At 42.3% G+C, this 15,224-nt stretch overlaps 1 protein-coding gene across 4 annotated transcripts in view; it reads right to left on the bottom strand.

Annotated features, from left to right (window-relative positions):
• LOC106091466 (dopamine receptor 2) overlaps window positions 1-15,224 on the bottom strand; it is a 135,681-nt gene that overhangs the window by 26,213 nt on the left and 94,244 nt on the right. For all 4 annotated transcript variants that reach the window (XM_059369325.1, XM_059369326.1, XM_059369324.1 and 1 more), the window contains 3 exons: window positions 11,801-11,917; window positions 5,194-5,266; window positions 4,457-5,007 (listed from right to left, as the gene is read on the bottom strand). In XM_059369325.1, the coding sequence (XP_059225308.1) occupies window positions 4,457-5,007; window positions 5,194-5,266; window positions 11,801-11,917 (741 nt within the window). The remainder of the gene's footprint in view (window positions 1-4,456; window positions 5,008-5,193; window positions 5,267-11,800; window positions 11,918-15,224) is intronic.

Below are 15,224 nucleotides of genomic sequence, written 5' to 3'. Positions count from 1 at the left end.
TTCAGCTCAATATCTCTATTTTTAAAGACTGTAGCGTGATTTCAACAGACTGACGGACAGACGAACGGACGTGGCTAGATCGTCTTAGATTTTTACGCTGATCAAGAATATATATACTTAATATATGTTTTATACCCTTCGGTGGTGGGTATAAAATATATATTAAGAGGAGACAAAGTTAAAATCTAATCCTTTACAGTAATGGTGATCTGATGACTGCAAGGTTGGAGACCAGAAATTCTGGTCCATTACATCTCATTGGCTTACCAGCGCTACGAGTAGACGGATACAACCAAAGAAACAATGCGAAGGTTAGTGTGCGAGACCGACCGGTGGATGCAGCTGAGGGATTGGGATTGCGATTCCAATGCGCACCACTCACAATGGTGAATTTATGATTTTATTCTGAATTCTAGTTTGCTTATTTGTAATACTAGCCGAATCGGGCCCGCTCCGATGCGCCTTCTTTAACTCTCCAAAAAACCTTTTTAGGGTGGGGACACTTCGCCCTGAATGCCATTGTAGCCTATTACGCTGAACGCTTTCGAATCCTGGCGAGAACATCGGATAAAGCGGTATTTATCCCCTCTTAATGTTGGAGACATTTGCGAGGTACAATTTCGCTGGGTACTTGGACCCAAATTTTAATACCATATTCGTTTTCTGATCTCCAATACCTTTCATTTGATGCCCTTATTGTGCCCATCGGACCACTTTCGGTTATGGGTGGCGTTTTTAAGGTAAGGGGGTGGGTCCGCCTCCACCCGATATCTAAAAATTATAAAGCCTATGTTGCCTTCCAGACAAACATACACAATCTATGAACATTTTAAAAAAATCGGTTCAGCCAAGTGTCATATAGTCATAATGGGTCTAATGGCATCTTTGAGGGGTGCCATAACTCCCTAAACTTCTTTTCTATGCCATATTCGAAATCTACTCCCAAATACCTTTCATTTAAGCCCCATATTGAAATGAACTTCTAATATGTCTGTTTTGGGGTTGGGGCGGCCCGATGGATACTTAGAATCAAAAAAATTTTAATATCATATTCGTATTCTACTCCCCAATACCTTTCATTTGATACCTATATTGTCCCGGTCGATCCACTTTTGATTTTGGGTAGTGTTTTTGGCATAAGGGGGAGGGTCCGTCCCCCTTTCGATACTGAAAGAAAAACCTACACACTATGCGAACATTTCGAGAAAATCGGTTCTGCCATATTTCAGTCTCCACGGAACAAACAAACCCAGTCCCATATATCCTTGATTGGCTAATGTGCCCATTTTGGGTGTTTTCGTAGGGGGTGGGGTGACCCCCTATACTTCGATATGAATTTTTATGACCGATTTGTTATCTACTCCCGCATACTTTTCAGTAGATACTCATATTGCCTTTCCGTTATCAATAAATTATACAGCCTATTCCTACTTCCTGGCCATATTCGTAATCTACTCTCAAATACCTTTCATTTGAGTCCCATATTGTCATGATTGTCAAATAAACATATTTTGAGGGGTTTTGGGGCTGGGGCGGCCCACCTGGTACTTGGAGCCAACTTTTATTATGAAATTCGTACTCTACTCTTGAATACCTTTCATTTGATACCTATATTGTCCCGAACGATTCACTTTTGATTTTGGGTAGTGTTTTTGGCATAAGGGGGAGGGTCCGTCCCCCTTTCGATACGGAAAGAAAAACCTACACAATATGCGAGCATTTGGAGAAAATCGGTTCTCCCATTTTTTAGTCTCTACGGAACAAACAAACCGAGTGCCATATATCCTTGATTGGCTAATGTGCCCATTTTGGGCGTTTTCGTGGGGGGTAGGGTGATCCCCTATACTTCGATATGAATTTTTATGCCAGATTCGTTATCTACTCCCGCATACTTTTCATTTGATACCCATATTGTCCCGATCGGTTCACTTTTGATTTTGGTTGGTGTTTTTGGGGTAACAGTGGAGGGTCCGCCCCCTTCCATTATCAATAAATTATACAGCCTATTCGTACTTCCTGGTCATATTAGTAATCTACTCACAAAAACACCTTTCATTTGAGTCCCATATTGTAATGATTGTCAAATAAACCTTTTTTGAGGGGTTTTGGGGCCGGAGCGGCCCCGCGTGGTACTTGAACCCAACTTTTATTATGAAATTCGTACTCTACTCTTGAATACCTTTCATTTGAATCCCATATTGTCCCGAACGGTCCACTTTTATTTTTGGGTAGTACTCTTGAGGTAAGGAGAGGGTCCCCCTCCCGATATCAACAAATTTTCGTGGGGGTGGGGTGATCCCCTATACTTCGATATGAATTTTTATGCCATATTCGTTATCTACTCTCGCATACTTCTCAGTAGATACCCATATTGTCCTTGGCAGTCCAATTTTGATTTTGGGTGATGTTTTTGGGGTAACGGGAGAGGGTCCGCCCCCTTCCGTTATCAATAAATTATACAGTCTATTCCTACTTCCTGGCCATATTCGTAATTTTTTCCCAAATATCTTTCATTTGAGTCCCATATTATCATGATTGTCAAATAAACCTATTTTAAGGGGTTTTGGGGCCGGAGCGGGCCCCCCAGATAGTTGCACCCAACTTTTATTACGAAATTCGTACTCTAATCTTGAATACCTTTCATTTGAATCCCATATTGTCCCGAAAGGTCCGCTTTTTTTTTTTTGGGTAGTACTTTTTGTGTGAGGGGGAGGGTCCGTCCCCCTTCCAGGTACTTGGACCCAACTTTTATTATGAAATTCGTACTCTACTCTTGAATACCTTTCATTTGAATCCCATATTGTCCCGAACGGTCCACTTTTATTTTTGGGTAGCACTCTTGAGGTAAGGAGAGGGTCCCCCTCCCGATATCAACAAATTTTCGTGGGGGTGGGGTGATCCCCTATACTTCGATATGAATTTTTATGCCATATTCGTTAGCTACTCTCGCATACTTCTCAGTAGATACCCATATTGTCCTTGGCAGTCCAATTTTGATTTTGGGTGATGTTTTTGGGGTAACGGGAGAGGGTCCGCCCCCTTCCGTTATCAATAAATTATACAGTCTATTCCTACTTCCTGGCCATATTCGTAATTTTTTCCCAAATATCTTTCATTTGAGTCCCATATTATCATGATTGTCAAATAAACCTATTTTAAGGGGTTTTGGGGCCGGAGCGGGCCCCCCAGATACTTGCACCCAACTTTTATTACGAAATTCGTACTCTAATCTTGAATACCTTTCATTTGAATCCCATATTGTCCCGAAAGGTCCGCTTTTTTTTTTTTTTGGGTAGTACTTTTTGTGTGAGGGGGAGGGTCGGTCCCCCTCCCGATATCAAAAAATGTTCGTGAGGGTGGGGTGATCCCCTATACTTCGATATGAATTTTTATGACAGATTCGTTTTCTACTCCCGCATATTTTTCAGTAGATACCAATATTGTCCTTATCGGTCCAATTTTGATTTTGGGTGGTGTTTTTGGGGTAACGGTGGAGTGCCCGACGCTTCCGTTATCAATAACTTATAAAACCTATTTCTACTTCCTGACCATATTCGTAATCTACTCCCAAATACCTTTCATTTGAGTCCCACATTGTCATGATCGTCAAATAAACCTATTTTAAAGGGTTTTAGGGGTGGGGCGGCTCCCCCCAAAGGTACTTGGACCCAACTTTTATTATGAAATTCATACTCTACTCTTGAATACCTTTTATTTGAATCCCATATTTTCCCGAACGGTCCACTTTTATTTTTGGGTACTATTTTTGGTGTAAGGGGGAGGGTCCGCCCCCTCTCAATATCAAAAAATTTTCGTGGGGGTGGGGTGATCCCCTATACTTCGATATGAATTTTTATGACAGATTCGTTATCTACTCCCGCATACTTTTCAGTAGGGAGGTGTTTTTGGGGGGTGTTTTTGGGGTAACGGTGGAGTGCCCGACCCTTTCATTCGTAATCTACTCCCAAATACCTTTCAATAGAGTCTAGGGGCGCACCACCCCCAAAACGCCGTTCAGACAAAACATGGTCACCGCATTATCGCAATACGAGGCTCAGGTGAAATGTATTTTACACTGATCAGAAATCTAATTTCTGGGACTCCAAAACATTACCCAAACTGAACATATTTACCGACGGGCAATATGGGGCTCAAATGAAAGGTATTTGGGAGCAGAGTACAAATCTGATATCTATTTTAAAAGCCAAGTATGTAGCCAATTCAACTCTGTATTCAATTGTAAGGACAAGTGTCTGGGGCCACGATTATCAAGTAAAGTTTGGACAAAACTTTTATAGATCTCAAATTACTTTAAAATTTTCTTTAAAAATCAACTTTTTATGAATTTTATTATGAAAATCAGTTCCCTTGAGTTTTCTTTTGAAATCCATTTCCCTTTTTTTTTTGGGTTTCCTGTTTTTCTTTCCATTTGAATTAAATTTTTTATTTGCCTCACCTTTTTCGTTATGGTATTACCAGCAAAATTCAAACCCATGCCCATGGCCATGCCAAGATTCATGATTGGTGTTTGTGGCAGCATTGTGGTGGGCGTACTCACACAGCCCATGGGCCCTCCATCCATGCTGGCAGTCATTCCCATACTGGCACCACCTATACTGCCACCTCCTCCTCCGGGACCACTGCCAGTGCTGTCACCTCTTTTTAGTTGGTGATGTTGTTGTTGTTGTTGCTGATGATGCAATTGCTGCTGCTGTTGTTGTTGTTGAAGCTGTTGCTGTTGTTGCTGATGATGTTGCTGCATCATGTGCAGATGTGAATGATAGGGATGATAGAATTGTTGCTGATAGGCTGGATGTTGAATGGCCGATGTCAACGGCATTGTGGGGTCGTTGAGGGTGAAACGGCTCATATGAAAACTGGAGCCATAGCAGTACATCAAAACCATGGTGGTGGGAAAATAGAAGCCACATGTGGCCAATATTCGATATGAGGCTTTGCTATAAAAAGGCTCACAGGCCATGAGGCCAGTGTTATTGAAATAATAGCCTGTTGACAGTTTAAGAAAATAGAGGAAGGAGAGAAATACAAAGAAAAGGGAATAAAAAAGCAATGAAATTCATAATTAAATATAAATCCTCATATATAAAAATATTCGATTATTTATTCAAAGGACATTTGTAACACAAGCTAGTTCTCATGAATCGATTCCAGAATGAGTCTTTGTTTTCTTACCTTTGGGCAGCACTAGAAATCCAAATATTGTCAGGCTTATTATCCAAGTTAAACTGAGTACAGCTACACAGCCCTGATTGCACATGAGAGGAAGAAAAGGAAAATAAAGAAAAATGGTTTTAAATTTGTACAACAATTATTAAGAACAGAAATATATACGTATAAGTATTTAAGAAATTTTTCTTTATCAAAAAGTCCTTTGATTGTCAAGAATCGTTGTTTTCCCAACTGCCCTATTTAGCAAAAACAAAGAAAGCAAACACAACCACTCATAAAAAGAGAACACTTTGTCAAAACTGAGTTTCATATGTTTTTGCTTAGGCACTTTTTAGACTTTACAGTTTGGACGAGACTCCCCTAGGTGCTTTTAAAGCAATATAAAACTTTTGGATAACTATTAAGGTCTCTTAAATCAAGCTCAAGTTTTGTTAGATAGTTCAAATTGTGTGTCCCATGGCATCAATATAGGGGAGAAAGTGGCACAGGGCTCGCCACAGGGGTGCATTTTATCGCCACTGCTATGGGTGACCACCATAAATGACCTTTTACGGATGCTGACTGAGGTGGGATTTAAACCCGTCTGCTACGCAGATGATATTATAATACTTCTAATACGACCTGTTCACGAGGAAGGTGAGGGTGGGCCAATTTAACGCACCACGTTTCCTCAATAAGAAGATTTCGATATCTGACAAGGTCAAATACTTAGGTGTGATCTTGGACAGGAAACTGAATTGGAAGTTTCACATACCGGAGTCCAGATGTTGGGTATAATGTAGGCGGGCCGTAGGCTCGAACTCGGGCCTGAATCCTAGGATAGTCCATTGGCTCTACAGGAGCGTGATTAGACCAATACTTACTTACGCCTCAGTAGTTTGGTGGACTGCTATGGAGTAAAAGTGCAACATAATTATCATACAACTGGTTCAGGGAACATGTTGTCTAGGCATAGGCGGAGCGATGAGGACCACTCCCACTGGGGTACTGGAGACTATTCCAGATATCCTACCCATTGACATACAGATTAGGTATGAGGCAGCCACTGCGGCTTTGAGACTTAAGGCGATGGGAAAATGGATTAAGGATGGGAGCAACTCAAACCATTGCGGTATAATCGAGGCAACGATAGGAAACCTGGAAGGAAGAGAAGAGGTTTCCGATCGGATACCTGAGATGAACCTTCAAGTCGAGTGAGAGGCACTGCTGCCAGAGGCACAATCTTGGATTGACGGAACTCATTGTAATGCCATCTGGAAGATCATGCTACACGGATGGATCAAAGCTAGAGGACAGACTGGGCCTGAGGGTTTACATTGAGAACCCAGGAACTGAGATCTGTTTGACCATAATAGGGTCCTTCAGACGGTGATCCGGGCGATCACGGAATGTGTGAGGTGGTGTGGTGCTAACGCGAGGACATTGAGTGTGAACATCTTTACCGACAGTAAAATTGCCATAAGGGCAATAACAACCAGGACGGCAAGGTCACGAACAGTCTAGCAGCGTAAGAAGGAGATTAACGCCTTCTGTCAGGATGGCAAAAACCGCATCGTTTGGGAGACGGGCAGAGTATGGGCGACAAAAAGTCTCACTGAATCTCCGCCGTTGGCACCGGCGCCTACACAAATACTGGGTGCCTATGATGATCGATATGACAAGGCGAGTTATTGGCGCCTTAAAATAACCAATGGCCACCTTGTTCCCGTGGTGATCGATCCTTTGGACCGGAACGAGCTTGCTCACACAGGAGCTTGAAGAGGATCGTCACCACCACATGAAAATGTGGCTACAAAACAATGACAAGACTAAAGGAACAAGGGCAAACTTCTCACATATCAATGAGTGCAGCGCGATTTAAGTTTAAGCTCAATGATGAGGGGCCTCCCTTTCAAAGACAAGTCCGTACGGCGTGCCGCAGTGCGACATCTCTTTGGGCTGAAGTTTTTACATGGCATATTACATCAAATATGTCGCCAGCAATAGCAGGGAAAAACCACCCACCACCAAAGGATGGGGGTATATTAATTTTGTCATTGGGTATGTAGCACATCGAAATATTCATTTCCGACACGATAAAGTATATATATTCTTGATCGTCGTAAAAATCTAAGACGTTCTAGTCATCTCCGTTCGTAAGTCCATCTGTTCGTCCGTCCGTCTATCCGTCCGTCTGTCCGTCCGTCCGTCTGTCCATCCGTTTGTCCGTCCGCCTGTCTTACCGTCCGTCCGTCTGTCCGTCTGTCCGTCCGTCTGTCCGTCCGTCTGTCCGTCCGTCTGTCCGTCCGTCTGTCCGTCCGTCTGTCCGTCCGTCTGTCCGTCCGTCTGTCCGTCCGTCTGTCCGTCCGTCTGTCCGTCCGTCCGTCCGTCTGTCTGTCTGTCCGTCCGTCCGTCCGTCTGTCCGTCCGTCTGTCCGTCTGTCCGTCCGTCTGTCCGTCCGTCTGTCCGTCCGTCCGTCTGTCCGTTTGTCCATCTGTCCTTCCGTCTGTTCGTCCATCTGTCGGTCCGTCCATCTGTCCGTCCGTCTTTCCATCCGTCTGTACGTCTGTCCGTCCGTCTGTCTGTCCGTCCGTCTGTTCGACCGTCTGTCCGTCCGTCTGTCCTTCCTCTATCATTCCGTCTGTTGAAATCACGCTAAAGTCTGTAAAAATAAATATATTGAGCTGAAACTTTGCACAGATTCTTTTTTTGTCCATAAGCAGGTTAGGTTTGAAGATGGGCCATATCGGGCTAGATCTTTGTATAGCCCCCATATAGACCGATCCGCCAATTTAAGGTCCTAAGCCTATAAAAGCCATATATATTTTCCAATTTTACTGAAATTTGGGACAGTGAGTTGTGTTAGGCCCTTCAATAACCCTCTATAACTTGGCCCAGATCGGTCCAGATTTGGATATAGGTGCCATATAGACCGATCCGCCGAGTCTTTGGCCCATTAAAGGTCTTTGGCCCATAAAAGACGCATTTATTGTCCAATTTTGCCAAAATTTTGGAGTTGTGCTAAGTCCTTCGATATCCTTCGTCAATTTGGCCCAGATCGGTTCAGATTTAGATATAGCTACCATATAGACCGATCCGCCGATTTAGAGTCTTAGGTCCATTAAAACCACATTTATTATCAGATTTTGACAAAATTTGAGACAGTGAGTTGTGTGATATCTTTCTGCAATTTGGCCCAGATCGGTTCAGATTTGGATATCGCTGCCATATAGACCGATCTTTCAATTTAAGGTATTGGACCCATTAAAGGCGCATTTATTATCCGATTTTGCTGAAATTTTGGAGTGTGAGTTGTGTTAGGCCCCTCGACATCCTTTTTCAATTTGGCCCAGATCAGTCTATATTTGGTTATAGCTTCCACACAGACTGATCTGCCGATTTAGGGCCTTAGGCCCATTAAAGCCACATTTATTATCAGGTTTAGCTGAAATTTGGGAGTGTGAGTTGTGTTAGGCCCCGCGACATCCTCCTTTAATTTGGCCCAGATCAGTCTATATTTGGCTATAGCTTCCATACAGACCGATCCGCCGATTTAGGGTCTGTCTTAAGCCCATTAAAACCACATTTAAAAGACGCATTTATTGTCCGATTTTTCTGAAATTTGGGATAGTGAGTTATGCTAGGCCCATCGACATCCTTTTTCAATTTGGCCCAGATCAGCCGTATGCCATCTCCAACACCGTTTCGCCCTTTTTGCATAGCCTTCGGGTCTCTAAAACTATGAAGAGGTTTGAGATCGCTTGCATAGCAGACGGGTTCAAGTCCTTGCTAAGGCAGCCTCCGTAATAGGTTATTCATAGTAGTCACCCATAGGAATGACAATAAAATTCCCCCCCCTTAGGAGTGTCCGGAGCCACTTTCTCCGCCTTTGACATTCAGCATAATAGGCCGACATGCTTTCCTCTTCGTGACTGCGGCCTGTCCAAAACCTGGTCTATGTATTTATCCTTGTCAGTTGGGGCAAATTTGTCCGTCTTCTTCAAATTGGCCCATCTTGGTCCTCGTGAACAGGCGCATTTCTCTTTTTTCTGTGTTAATATTGAGACCCCTTGGTTTAGAGACAATCGTATCCCACTTCCAACTTCGTTTCGGCCTTTTTGCATAGCCTTCGGGTCCCTACCCCTATGAAGTAGTTTAACATAGACTGTATAGCAGACGGGTTCAAGTCCCTGCTAAGGCAGCCTCCGTAATAGGTTATTCATAGTAGTTACCCATAGGAATGACAATAAAATTCCCCCCCTTAGAAGTGTCCTGAGCCACTTTCTCCGCCTTTGACGTTCAGCATAATAGGCCGACATGCTTTCCTTTTCGTGACTGCGGCCTGTTCAAAACCTGGTCTATGTATTTATCCTTGTTAGTTGGGGCAAATTTGTCCGTCTCCTTCAAATTGACCCAACTTGATCCTTGTAGACAGGCGGATTTCTCTCTTTTCTGTGTTAATATTGAGACCCCTTGGTTTAGAGACAATCGTATCCCACTTCCAACTTCGTTTCGGCCTTTTTGCATAGCCTTCGGGTCTCTACCCCTATGAAGTAGTTTAACATAGACTGCATAGATGCAGACGGGTTCAAGTCCCTGCTAAGGCAGCTTCCGTAATAGGTTATTCATAGTAGTCACCCATAGGAATGGCGATAAAATTCTCCCCCATTGTCGTGTCCTGAGCCACTTTCTCCGCCTTTGACGTTCAGCATAATAGGCGGACATGCTTACCTCTGCGTTACAGCGGCCTATCCAAAACCTCGTCTAAGTATTTGACCTTGTCAGTTGGGGCAAATTCGTCCGCTTTCTTCAAATTGACCCTTCTTGGTCCTTGTTGACATGCGGATTTGTCTTTTTTCTGTGTTCATATTGAGACCCTTAGGTTTAGACTAAGCCGTGTGCCATCTCCAACACCGTTTTTCCCTTTTTGCATAGCCTTAGGGTCCCCACCCCTATGAAGCAGTTTAACATTTTCTGCATAGCAGACGGGTTCAAGTCCCTGTTAAGGCAGCTTCCGTAATAGGTTATTCATAGTAGTCACCCATAGTATGCCATCTCCAACACCGTTTCGCCATTTTTGCATAGATTTCGGGTCCCTACCCCTATGAAGTAGTTTAACATCGCTTGCATAGCAGACGGGTTTAAATCCCTGATAAGACAGTCTCCGTAATAGGTTATTCATAGAAGTCACCCATAGGAATGGCGATAAAATTTCGCCCATTGAAGTGTCCTGAGCGAATTTCTCCGTTATGTTTATGTCATGGGGCCAACAATTTAACCACCTGTTCTTTAGCATTTGGTGTGTCGGTCCTCATAATGTTTAGCTCCAATTTGTTCATCTCGAAACCGAAGGATTCTTCCATTTTATGTACAACCTCTTGCAGTGCAGTCTCCGTCTTTCTTCCGTTGGCATGAGCATGCTGTTCTTATTTTGGGCACTTCGCTGGATGTACTACTGTTTATCATGGTATCCTTAATGCGTTTCATGGTTTTGAATAGAAAGGACGTAAGACTGATAGGTCTGTAGAACTTTGGTAGTTAGATTTGGTTTTAAAAAACTACTTTCAAAAAAAACACCCTTTAGCTATTTTAAAAGACTTTTAAGCTTAATTTTTATTCCAATTTTGTAGATGTTTTCCGATGTTTTCAAGGATTTAAATTTGAATGCCTCCTTTAAAGCCATCATCGAGTTGAATTAAATCCTATTTCAGTAAAAATCTTTCTATGGTCATGTTATAGGATTTTTAAGAATCCCACACACACACACGCACAAACACACACACACATATGGATACATAGTAAAGGACTTCACGTTTCTGGTTGGCTTTTTGTCGATTGTTTTCCGTTTATTGCCGAAATAATCGTTAAGTGGGTTGTCACGCAGGCTGCCAAATGGCATGTCATGACTTTTTGGCTAAAAACAACAAATTGCAATAACAACAAGAACAACAACAATAATGAGGCTAGCAACCCATACATATTGCAAACATTATCTTGTCTAGTTTTTGTGCTGTCTCTCTTTCAATTTGTTTCCTTCCTGTCGCTTCCGATTTTAGTAACAAATTTTTTTTTGTTTTCATGGCTGCCATTTTTGGAGCAGCGCTAATCCTTGGAATTTGGGTTTGCTTTTATCCCCCAAACCCTCTCCACCAAAAACTCATTGAATCTTTTTGTTCTGGGCTTCAAGTTAGTGTGTGTGTGTGTGTGTGCGAGTGTGTTTAAAATGAGAAACATATTTTCCAAGATTTGCAAAGCTGCCATTCCCCTTTTTTGATTTTTCACTTTATTTGTGGCTGCGAGTTTTCTTACTCATTTCCTAAGTTTACCCCACCTCCCCTCCTCGATGGAAAAGGACAACAAACGTTTTCAAAAACAAATTTACATGGCATTCCATGTTATTTATGGCAAATCATTAAATAGGAAAATTACTTTTTAAAATGTTTTGGGAGCAGCATCAGGGTAGAGGCAAATTGCTTCATTATTGGTGTCTTCAACAAATCAGGCAAATATTTTTACAAATATTGGTTTTTGGGGTTTTACCTTTTTGCGTTGTTTGGGTCAAGTTGGGTGAAAGGGGGCATAGGACTTCTTTATCTTTTGCCTATTTTCAAAGGTCTCTTTTAGGACTTACCTTTTTACTAGAATGCTGATAGTAACGGCGTGGATGTAGCGAACACATGTATCTATCGACCGCCATGCATATAAGGATGACAGCACTTTGTTGGGACAGAGCTCCTCGCAGTAAACCCTAAGTAATTTGTTTTTTGTTGAAAGGTTAAGACATTAAGGGGAGAAAAATTGGAAATAGAAAATAGATATTAAAATTGGAGAATATTTAAAAGCCTTAAGATATGCTAATACTTTGCATAATATCTAGAGCCTAAGGGTATGCTATAAATTTATACAATAAATACTTTTGCTTGGAATAATTATTTAGGTATACAAAAATGAAATTTAAAATATCGATGAAATAACCATATAACAAAAAATTTTGCCTGCAGGATACAAATGTTGGCATATAATGGAAAATTTCAAAAATATTGGAAAAATTTTGTATAAAATAAGTAAAAAGGCATTAAGTTCCGGGCCGGGCCAAACTTTGGATACCCATCACCTCGGGTATATATTTAAACCACCTTTCGTCATAATCCGGGGAAAAATGCATAATATATGCCCCCATAGCAGCTTTACCTAAATATGGACCGATTTGGACCAAATTCGACACGGATATTGAGTGGTCTAACAACTACAAGTCATAGTTCAATTTTGTAGAACAAAATATTGGTATTTTCGGTAGCCATATCCAAATCTGGACCGATCTGGGCCAAATTGAAGAAGGATGTCGAAGGGCCTAACATAACACACTGTCTCAAGTTTTGACAAAATCGGACAACAGATGCACCTTTTAAGGGCACAAAACCCTAAATCGAGAGATCGGTCTATATGGCAGCTATATCCAAATCTGAACCGATCTGGGCTAAATTGAAGAATGATGTCGACTGGCCTAACACAACTCACTGTCCCAAATTTTGGCGGCATCGGACAATAAATGGGCCTTCTAAGGTCCTAAAACCTTAAATCGAGAGATCGGTCTATATGCCAGCTATATCCAAATCTGGACCGATCTGAGTGAAACTGAAGAAGGATATCGAAGGGCCTAACATAACTTACGGTCTCCAATTTCCGCAAAATCGGACAATAAATGGGCCTTTTAAGGGCCCAAAACCCTAAATCGAGAGATCGGTCTATATGGCAGCTATATCCAAATCTGTACCGATCTGAACCAAATCAAAGAAGAATATCGAAGGGCCTAATTTAACATACGGTCTCCAATTTCAGCAAAATCGGACAATAGATGCACCTTTTAAGGGCTCAAAACCCTAAATCGATAGATCGGTCTATATGGCAGCTATATCCAAATCTGGACCGATCTGAGTGAAACTGAAGAAGGTTGTCGAAGGGCCTAACACAACTCACTGTCCCAAATTGCGGCGACATCGGACAATAAATGCACCTTTTAAGGGCCCAAGACCCTAAATCGAGAGATCGGTCTATATGACAGCTATATCCAAATCTGGACCGATCTGAGTGAAACTGAAGAAGGATGTCGAAGGGCCTAACACAACTCACTGTCCCAAATTGCGGCGACATCGGACAATAAATGCACCTTTTAAGGGCCCAAAACCTTAAATCGAGAGATCGGTCTATATGGCAGCTATATCCAAATCGGAACAGATCTGGGCCAAATTGAAGAAGGATGTCGAAGGGCCTTGCAAAACTCACTGTCCTAAATTTCAGCAAAATCGGATAATTAATGTGGCTTTTATGGGCCCAAGACCCTAAATCGGCGGATCGGTCTATATGGGGGCTATATCAAGATATAGTCCGATAGAGCCCATCTTCGAACTTAACCTGCTTATGAACAAAAAAGGAATCTGTGCAAAGTTTCAGCGCAATATCTCTTAAGGACTGTCTAGATCGTCTTAGATCGTCCTTTCATTCTCTGCCAAATAGAAGAAACACTAGAAATAAACAAAGCCAAGGATTCATCTTTTCGTGTAACAAAGCAAAGGATCCGTAAATGTTTGTCTATGGTGGTTACAGTGCCACTTTCTCCTTTATATTCATACTAGCCGAACCGGGCCCGCCCCGCTGCGCCTTCTTTAACTCTCTAATATCATTTTAGGGTGGGGACGGAAAGCACACATTGATGTGTCAGAATTTGCCCCTTCTCGGCTCCTGGTGGTAATGTTCTTCCTTAGGGTAATGTTCTCATTAGGGGAGGGATGGCACCTCAGACAATTCGACTCATATCATTTTCGTTCCGTTGGGTACTTGGACCCAAATTTTAATACCATATTCGTTTTCTGGCCTCCAATGCCTTTAATTTGATACCCTTATTGTGCCCATTGGACCACTTTCGGATATGGGTGGCGTTTTTGAGGTTAGGGGGAGGGTCCGCCTCCTACCGATATCTATAAGCTAAAAAGCCTATGTTTCCTTCCAGACAAACGTACCCAATCTATGAACATTTTAAGAAAATCGGTTCAGCCAAATATCTTATAGTCATTATGGGTCTAATGGCGTTTTTGAGGGTTGGCGTGACCCCCTATACTTCGATCTGATATTGTATGCCAGATTCAAAATTTTCTCCCGAATACCTTTCTTTTGAGTTCCACATTGAATGAATGTCCAATATGTCTGTTTGAGGAAGTTTTGGGGTTGGGTGGCCAGATGGGTACTGAGAATTTTAATACCATATTCGTATTCTACTCTCCAATACTCTTCATTTGATACCTATATTGTCCCGATCGGTCCACTTTTGATTTTGGGTTGTGTTTTTGGCATAAGGGGGAGGGTCCGTCCCCCTTCCGATACCGAAAACTTATATAGCCTATGTTTCCTTCCAGACCAATCTACACAATAAGCGAACATTTCGAGAAAATCGGTTCTGCAGTTTTTCAGTTTATACGGAGCAAACAAACCGAGTCCCATATATCCGTACTTGGCTAATGTGCCCATTTTGGGTGCTTTTGTAGGGGTGGGGTGCCCCCCTATACTTCTACATGAATTTTCAATGCCAGATTGGTTATCTACTCCATCCAACTGTTCCTTGACCCGGCCTGCCCGACATTGGTGTAAGCATTGGAGCGCTGTATCGGCTCTCACATTGTTAAAAGTCCTCCCGATGTCAATTCATATCGCTAATGTTTACGTCTTGGCATCGACGAATTCTTCTATTTTATACACAAACCGACTTCCCTTGACATAGGTGTGCTGCTTGTATCTGAGCAGTTCGCTGAATGTCCTATTATTTACCATGGTATCCACAATACGTTCCATGGTTTTGAGTACAAAGGACTTAAGACTTGTAGGTCTATAGGCCTTTGGTTGCGTATAGCTTGCCAGGCTTGGGTATAAAAGATATGTCCTGAATCAAGGGACGAAATGGGATGCCAGGTAGTCATCCTCCATCTGCAGTAACGTCACAAATATTCCATCAGATCCAAGTGTCTTTAATGGCTGGAAGATTTGCGAGGCTTCCTTTACCATAA

This window comes from Stomoxys calcitrans, chromosome 5 (assembly GCF_963082655.1).
Source record: "Stomoxys calcitrans chromosome 5, idStoCalc2.1, whole genome shotgun sequence".
NCBI lineage: Eukaryota > Metazoa > Arthropoda > Insecta > Diptera > Muscidae > Stomoxys > Stomoxys calcitrans.
Note: the sequence above shows the minus strand (reverse complement) of the source record. Positions and strands in the feature narration are given on the sequence as shown.